At 38.1% G+C, this 9,235-nt stretch overlaps 1 protein-coding gene across 1 annotated transcript in view; it reads right to left on the bottom strand.

The window, feature by feature from the left end:
* Window positions 1-577: 577 nt before the first annotated feature.
* LOC107680242 (microtubule-associated serine/threonine-protein kinase 3-like) overlaps window positions 578-9,235 on the bottom strand; it is a 36,246-nt gene continuing 27,588 nt past the window's right edge. The window contains 7 exon segments of the mRNA XM_016476047.1: window positions 578-2,951; window positions 4,216-4,394; window positions 4,483-4,619; window positions 4,719-4,841; window positions 5,462-5,688; window positions 5,963-6,160; window positions 6,265-6,383. Of these exon segments, the coding sequence (XP_016331533.1) occupies window positions 2,152-2,951; window positions 4,216-4,394; window positions 4,483-4,619; window positions 4,719-4,841; window positions 5,462-5,688; window positions 5,963-6,160; window positions 6,265-6,383 (1,783 nt within the window). The 3' untranslated portion in view covers window positions 578-2,151.

Below are 9,235 nucleotides of genomic sequence, written 5' to 3'. Positions count from 1 at the left end.
ATATTTGCATAATGCCACCCAAATGTGCATGCAAAGAAAGAAGGCGTGGTTTCAGTAACCGCAGTTAGTGTTGAAGCAGCCATGTCCGGGAGACGCTGTGTGTTTCTAGGCAAAAGCAAAGAGAGAGAGAGTGAGAGAGAGAGGGGGGGGGGTCACATCACAAACACATACCAGCTTCATCACTGTGTCTGTCACGCGACTCTGTTCCCCTTTCGGGCTCTGTCTTTACATTTATTTTGAAAGATGAAGCTCGCGATTATGGTAAGGGGCGTTACATTTCCAACGAGTGCTTGCGGTGTTCGGCCAATCACAATGCACTGGGTCAGCTGGCTAATCAGAGCAGACTGCGCTTGTCGGAAGGAGGGACTTTGTAGAAAACGAAGCGTTTGAGAGAGGCGGGGCATAGAGGACCTACAATAATGTACAGTATTTGAAAAATAATGTGTTTTTTGAACATTAAAGCATGTCAACATATTGTTACACCAAATACACAAAATAATGATCTTTAAAAAAAGCATCATATGACCCCTTTAATTTGAATAGTAGTGTATTGTGATCGTTTCTGGAGGTCGTTAATATACCACAGGCCACTACCGCTTTAGTATGAAAAACATTCACTGTCACAAGGAAAAGCACTGAAACCACTGAAATATAATTATCAGCAATTATGTACACATTTAATCATGGTTAAATCCAAACTTTACAAATACAGTTGAGCGTGAGTGGACTTAGTCGAGAGTCTAGGATCTTTTTGAGTCCTGGTTGTGTAGAACTGGATAAACTACACAAATTCAACTTAAAAAAAAACAAAACACTACAGTACCATACAAAAGTAAATGAAAGTAGTATGTGAACCCAAGGAAATAGTGCCACACTAATATGAAGTACAGAGGAAGAGAAAGACAAGTCAGACTGGGAGTGCAAGTATCTAAACTTTGTCTTCTATCTCTTTAGTTTTGATTAATGAACGAGGAAGCAATCCAGCATCAGCAAACCATGACATAGAAAGCTCATGTTACTCGTAACTGAATAATTTCTGTGTAACCAAACAAGCAGATGTCAACACTTCAGAAGGCTATAGTGCAGATTAAAACTATGGCATTTATATAGGGTACTCACAAAAACATGCCATATGGCTGTTGTGTGAATTCAAGAGAACAGACATTTCCACAAGTCAGACTACAAAACACCATTTGTTAAAGATTACATTTGTACAACACTGCTAGATATACCAAATCCAAAGCATTATAAATAAAAAGTTATCACCAAATTAGTATTCATAATCCGTTCTGTTCTAAGTAATATGAACAAGTATGCTCAGGTAAACATGACACACTACAATGCCAAGGTTGGCTGAATGGCTTCTTACAAGTCATTATTTAGGTGCTGGAATATTATTGGGTATGAATGACTGAACACAAGATTAATTTCTTGTGCAGCCAATTTAGCAAAATGGCAAAAAGAATGAGTCAACATATAATAACTACATTTTGTTTGACCACTCAGACATTATATGACTTCAAATGACAATATTACTGATATTTATGAGAATGAAAAAACAACAGTAACTGAACCTCAGCAGGACCACATTATGTTCAAATTCTCAAAAAGCGATCCTACTGTATGACCTATCTATTCCCATCTCGTATAAAACAAATGTAATAAATAAAGTCTTTCAAAATCTACAAAAGTTAATTGTGCTACCTGGTAAAACAAATTCTTAAAGGGATACTCTACCCAAAAATGAAGATTCTGTCATCATTTACTCGTCCTTACGTCATTTCAAATGTATGACTTTCTCTGGTGGAACACAAATGCCAACGATATTTTAAGACAGCTTTTGTCCATACAATGAAAGTCAATGGGGTCCAAAACAACACTAAAACACTTTTCCAAATATCATCTTTTATGTTCCACAGTCAAAAGTAAGTTACACAGGTTTGCAAGGACATGAGGCTGAAAAAAAAAAGATTTTTCTTTTCGGGAAAACTATCCTTCAAAAGGCAGTTTGGCAGGTGAATGACTTCTAACTTACAAATAAATGACACTAAACAAAGACTTTCTACCCCTGTCCTTTCTCTGATTATGATTTAAGTGATCATCAAAGCACCCGTACATCTGAGTCTCACAGTTTTCTGGACTTATCTAAGGCTAACACTTATCCTCTGGTTTCTTCTGTTCTTTTAGCTTGGGTCCAATCTCATCGGTCTTCCTCGCTGAAGTTTGGGAGCTTCCCTCCGCCTGTGTTGCGCTGATCCACGCCGCTCTGAAACGTGGATGAGATGGCACTGGTGTAGATGTTGTGGCCTCCTTGTCATCAGAGTCATCAAAGCTGACCTCCTGAACAGCTTCCTGCCTTTTAAATGAATCTCGTCTCTCAGACAAGTTTAGCTTCCTCATCACCGCACCACCGGAGTCCCTCACTCGTTGGCCAGCCAGGTACAACCCTTGTCTAGCATGGTCACCGACACACACAAAACCTGAGGCAATGTCACTAGTTTGTGACTCGAGTCCCTCAGCTTCACTCTGGGGAACTTCCACAGTGTGTCTTCGAGTGGAGAAAGCCTTTTTGTCTCCATGTTGGGCACCGGAGGGCCTCTCAGATGACTGAACCCTGTTCAGCAGTGGCGAACGGGGTGATTCTGCGCTGCGGGGACACACCGTCTGTCTCACGATGGTCGGCGGGGACATCATCTTATTATGAAACGAGTGGAGGCTTTTAGGAACTCCGGTGAGGGAAGATGGAGAATACTGTGGAGACAAAGGCTGTGAGGAGGGATTGCAGGCGAGGGGAGAGGGGGGGATACTGTTGGTGGACTTGCAGCGGCCTGCTTTGCTATAGCGGAGGCCAATCTTGGATCCCAAAACATGAAGAGAACTTGGTCGACTTTGAGGAATGGGTGAATTCGGAGAGCTTGAGCAGGGTGAGGAACTCTGTGGAGAGTTTGAATCTGTGGAGAGAGTACAAGCAATGCTAATCACTTATAAACTACTCAAAAACATCAATGAGGAAGTCTTTTTTAATTTTTTATTTATTCATCTATAGATGAATGCAAAAACTATTTACAGTCTGGTGTTTTAATGCTCCTCCAAAGAGCTTTCAAACTGTTGAAATATCGTGTGTATTTTATAGATATACTACTGTTCAAAAGTTTGGGGTTGTTAAGATTTTTTTCAAATGTTTTTAATACATTAAATGCTCACCAAGGCTACATTTATTTAATTAAAAATACAGTAAAACAGTAATATTTTGAAAAGTTATTACAATTTAGAATAACTATTTTATCTTAATATAATTTAAAATGTCATTTATTCCTGTGATTTATTCCTTCAGTGTCGCATGATCCTTCAGAAAACACTCCAATATGCTGATTTTGTGCTTTTAAGAAACAATTCTTACTATTATCAATGTTAAAAACAGTTGTGCTGCTTAATATTTTTGTGGAAACCGTGATACTTCAAGATTCTTTGATGAACAGCATTTATTTGAAACCAAAATCTTCTGTAACATTCTAAATGCCTTTACGGTCACTTTTGATCAATTTCACGTGTCCCTGCTGAATAAAAGCATTCTTTTTTTTTTAAAACAACCCCAAACCTTTTGAACGGTAGTGTAAATCAAATGACACACAACAGTGTCCGTGATGAAGAAAAAATATTTAAAACATATGGTTTAAAACACGTGCCAAGTTCTGTACTGTTTGTATTAATGTTGGTTTCATATGGTTTGAAAAACTTTCAAGAAAAGTGAAATGTCAAGCAGTGTAACCATCAAGTAAATAATAAGCACATTCTGCCTTACCTTAGACCTTGAACAGCACTTTGAAAAGTTTTCAAATATATTTTAAGGTAAAAAGCAAATATCAAGAATTATTTGTTATTAATTCATAAATAATTATTCTATAATCTGAACTAACCTTGCCTTGTCAGAATACAGGTCAAATTATCGGATTTAAAGAGACTTATTGATGTTGACACACAATGTGATATCACTCAGGTAAAAAGAGGTTTTCAAATATTAATGAGCCATGGAACAGTTTTGTTAAGAAATAAAAAGACAAAGATCTTGCCAAACATACTTTTCAAGAATTATTTTCTTATTTTCTTTTCAAGAACTGGCTTCCTTCAACAAGGCGTTATTATTTGAGGCATTTTTAATTACAAACGGAAGCATATAAGACTGTATCTGACAGTGAGAGAGGGTCTGAGTCATACCACATGACAGGTCTGGAGCTGGGCTTCTGCATGGGGTGTTGGGCCCAGGAGATAGGCTCGGCGTTGGAGAGTCCGACAGGCTGTCGTTAGGTGAGTGCTGAAAACCCGACGAGAAACTGCGACTGTTCTGAATCCCTGGACTGTGTTTGGGCAGCTTCTTCAAACGGTTTCGCCGTTTGCTAGAAAATTTGGGCTTAAATTACATTTTGGGATTCAACGGGTTTTAACTTGTTTAAAATGTTTCAGAAGACACTACATCTTTCCAACCTGTCTTGACCCTCTTTCCTTTTGCTCTTTTTGCTGCGTCGTGCCATCTTCCCCTTCGAGCTGGTCTTTCTCGCAGGCCCGATTTTAATGGACGTATTCTCAAGAGGAGTTGTCTGCAGAGTCACTTTACTGCCACTCTACAAATGGCAAAATCAAGAAACCAAGCATCTATTCCCAGTCCTTTTTTAAAAAGCGCACGGGCCACCTTTAACTCCATATTTTATTGAGAATCTCACCTTCAGCAGAAGCTCCACCACATCCGTGTGCACCAGACCCTGGATACACTCTCCATTCACATGAGTGATGAGGTCACCAGCCCTCAGTCCGGCCTCGTGAGCAGGACTGCCGTCTTCAACGCTCTAGATAAACGGCAACACATAAAAGCGCATTTCAATGTGTTAAACCAATAAAACATTTGTACACTGGGTTCTCAGTATGAGTAACCATAGTGATGAACCAAAATACATTTTTTACTGAAACTAAAATTAAAGGTTTCATTAGGCCAAATACGTTTATGGCTTTCCTTGGGTAAAATCTGTTTATATTTTAGACATCTTTCTGCAGTTGAAACACTGATTGAGCGATTACAAGAGACATTTCACTAACCTTCTGATGTTCATTTTTGTTTATTTCATGCTATAACTAGCCAGAAAAAAGAAGACATGATTGGTTCATGTGCTGCTTGAATGGAGGCAATCTTGCATGCCACATTAAAGAGCATCAAATCCAAATTGATTGTTGGAATGTCATTATAAAATTAACAAAATTTAAAAGCTGAGACTTTGTTTCATATCAACAGTAGCAATTGTCAACTTAGTGCTACAGCCCACACAGATGACATGTTTACCTGTTATAGCTTATCCATGTTGTGTGAACAAAATAGATAATGACATATCAAAACCGAAAATTTATTTTTGATGCATCGCTAGTTACCCATGCAATAAAGTGGAATTATTCACACTGCATCCATAATACCCACCCAGACCATGTGGTGCACCGTGTAGACATCAGTGTCACCCATGTAGACCCGAATGGCACGGAGCGCAAAGCCATACTTCCTCCCAGAGCTGTGGATGACCACAGGAGGACGAAGACTGCTTACGCTGAGAGAGAGGTCTCGGTTTGGGGAAGAGTCCCGAGATGAAGGGTTGGATGAGAGGGAGTGTGAAGACATGGGGCTTGTCTGGAGCCCACCGGGGATGTCATCTATGGTGATAATACATAATATATAAGAGAAATGCCTATAATAGCTGCAATATCCACATATTGGTATTAAATATCTATCACAAAGTTTGTCAAGTCATGTTTCGCTTTAATCTTCATCAATAAGCTCTCTGTTCCTCTCAACTGTTCATTGTTCTCTTGAAACCACCTGCTTCACTTGTTTACTGTTGTAGTCACATGAATTTCAGTTGCCTTCAGTGTGATGGCATCACATGATGGTACATCGTCTACATGAACACATCTGAGCTCACTGTACCTGCTGTGACGATGAGGGAAAGGCCAGACACGGATGCAGACTTGGGGACTTTGCATGTAAATGATGAGCGTGGCTTCTCTGGGGTCTCCTGCTGAAGCCCGAGGCGGCGCGGACCCTTGTGGTCCCTGCGATTAGTAGGTCTTGTTCCAGTGGAGTTGCTGCGCAGACGAATTCGCTGGAGATTTGAGACAAGACCTTCTAAACAGAAACAAAAATATAAGAAAACTCCATTTGAGAATGAGCACAAGTCGCCCTTAAATTTCACCTAATATTCGAATAAAATATGCATAAAAATATGTTACCCTCATCCTCAGGAAAAGCAAAGCGTGGCATGGCCTCAAGGCTCTGAGTGCTGTTCAAAATTACAGGACTAGTGCCCCTCTCAGGCTGAGATGAACTGGATGATGCTCTCGGCCTCTGACTGCATGAAAAGATAAAAAAAAAAAAAAAAAAAAACTAGATTCATACAAAATCATACAACAATTATAAATGATTTGAATACACCCTTTGGACACATTTCTATTCATTATAAATAAATAAATTATTATAATATAATATAATATATATATATATTAGGGGTTTTCGGTAAAACTTTTCGGTACAGGCCTTTTGGTTCGGTACGCATGTGTACCGAACAAATACAGCATTGTTTTAACCACTGCACGAGCAGAACTTCATTGGAAACTTCCAGTTTTATATTGTTACTTTTGATAAGAAACAAAGTCTCATCTTTCAAATTATGTCCTATTTTTCAGGAAATTCAAACAATAAATGCCGTTTTAACACTCTTTGATGTGTAGTGAGTGACAGATCGCTGTATAAACGCCTCAGTTCAAGCGGCAGCGTGATCATCCCTTCCTCTTTACTACTAGTTTCAACGCGAAATAAACAAGAATGATAGGGGTGTGATGAGATCTCGTGGCATGAGATCTCACGAGATCCGTCTGTCAGACCTTTCAGACATATTTGCATTACACTGGCTTCACCAGTAGTGGTATGTAAGATATTTTATGTTCACCTGTGAATACAATATGCTTAACCTGCTGTTAACAGGATGCTCCAGTGTTTAACTAATCAGCTATCTGAACGATCGGGCTAGTGCTGCTTCCTCAAGAACATTTATCATTTTCACATGTTTTAAGCCTTGTCAGTTGAAACATTAAAGTGTTTTAAGCCATTCAAGTGTGAGACAGCGCGAAAGAGATTTCAGTGCAGTACTTGCACGCTGTGATAGACCGTTTCTGTGCGCACGAACGCACGCACGCACGCAGCTCAGACAGCATATGCAAGAACCAAATTGAGTTCTCTTTCGCGACTTCTTGACCAAATGCACGCAAAATTATGTCAGAATCACGGTCTTGATGAGTATCCACGTAAACATGTATTGTTTCCAACCCACTCTTCACCCCAAACCAGCAGGTTCATGACTTCCACCCGTAACAGTAGTAGCCTACTGCTCAGTCCCCTCGCTATATCGGCTCAAATGCATAAGCAATTGCACTTATTATGGGCTCAACAGTCCTTTTAAGTAGGTCTTCCTCAATTTAAAAACAAGTGTGTGTTCAAAAAGTAAAGAAGTGCTTATATTACTGCACTGGCAAACAGAGCGAACCAACCCTGTGACGTCACACGCTGTGGTACTGCAAGGTGGCGGTGCCCTTTCTCCAAAAGCTATAACAAAACATCCTTTTTTCTTTAAAACTGTTACATTAATCGTGTTTATTATATACATTTTTTATTAAAGTGAAAATCAGTTTACTAAATGATGTAAGCTTGATTGACTGCTTCACTTCCACTTTAAAGGGATATGTTTCAGTGTATGTATTGATAGATTAATGCTTATTAAAGCTATAATGCTATTCAGATTAAGAGCAGATTTGCATTCTGATGGCCCAAACGCCAGTATGTCACTTTAAGACAATATACTGACACACATCGGATTTTCTCCCAGTTTATTACTGCATATAATTCATTAAAATAGAAGTTTAATTTCATAAAGTACAAGTTGATTTCAATTTTTTTTACATTTTGTGTTTTTCAGTTAAATAAAAGACTAGTCTCATTCTCGTGGGATGAGTGTCTCGTCACACCCATAATGAATGAACATCTCACGCCTCATGTAATCGTTCAATCAGTGTTTCGACCTCGGAAAGATGGCAATAAAACAGCTTGTAAACAAAATGTCACGTAGCGGGGTTTTAGGGAGGAACGAATGCGCACCGCTGTGAAGGGAAATAAGTTGCGCAAGACGAAACGCAGATAGTTTTTAATAGCTTTACCTGTCTTCTTTTGTATAATCCTTAGAAGCCAAAATTGAAATAATACATTAATCGTGTTTATTATATACATTTTTTATTAAAGTGAAAATCAGTTTACTAAATGATGTAAGCTTGATTGACTGCTTCACTTCCACTTTAAAGGGATATGTGTGTTGTTTATTATTTATTTTTATTTATACTATTTGTAATTTTTGTGCAATTACTTGCCTGTCAGTCGAGTTTGTGGCAGAACATTTTGCAGTGTTTACATGTTTATTACTGCATATAATTCATTAAAATAGAAGTTTAATTTCATAAAGTACAAGTTGATTTCAATTTTTTTTACATTTTGTGTTTTTCAGTTAAATAAAAGACTAGTCTCATTCTCGTGGGATGAGTGTCTCGTCACACCCATAATGAATGAACATCTCACGCCTCATGTAATCGTTCAATCAGTGTTTCGACCTCGGAAAGATGGCAATAAAACAGCTTGTAAACAAAATGTCACGTAGCGTTTCATTTACCTCAGGCAAGTCATCAGTGTCCACAGCTCGTTAGTTCACTATAAATGAAGTCTAGAGAAGAGCATTTCGTGAAATATTAGACTTTATAATCATTATATTTTACTGTACCTGTTAGTGATGTCTTAAGTATTTAATGTTTAAATAAAGCTGTTATGAAATGAGTTATAAGAGGCACTATGTAAATGAATACATTTCAACAACAAACAGAATTTTTATCATTTAGAAGTTAAATTAAAAAACTGCATTATGTGCAATTTACATGTTCGCATAAAAAAAATTTTTATTTGAGTGTTGCTTGTTATATATATAAAAAAATTAATTATTTAAGTTTGGGCTCTGTTGTTAACTGTAACCTTATAGTAGGCCTAATGTAAAAGGGTTCACTACTAGGGATGGGTATCGTTAAGCTTTTAACGGTATTACTACTCTTATCGATACTGCTTATCGATTCGGTACTTTAACGGTATTCTTATCGGTACTTTTTGTTTTTA

This window comes from Sinocyclocheilus anshuiensis, unplaced genomic scaffold, assembly GCF_001515605.1.
Source record: "Sinocyclocheilus anshuiensis isolate Anshui unplaced genomic scaffold, SAMN03320099.WGS_v1.1 scaffold821, whole genome shotgun sequence".
Classification (NCBI taxonomy): domain Eukaryota; kingdom Metazoa; phylum Chordata; class Actinopteri; order Cypriniformes; family Cyprinidae; genus Sinocyclocheilus; species Sinocyclocheilus anshuiensis.
Note: the sequence above shows the minus strand (reverse complement) of the source record. Positions and strands in the feature narration are given on the sequence as shown.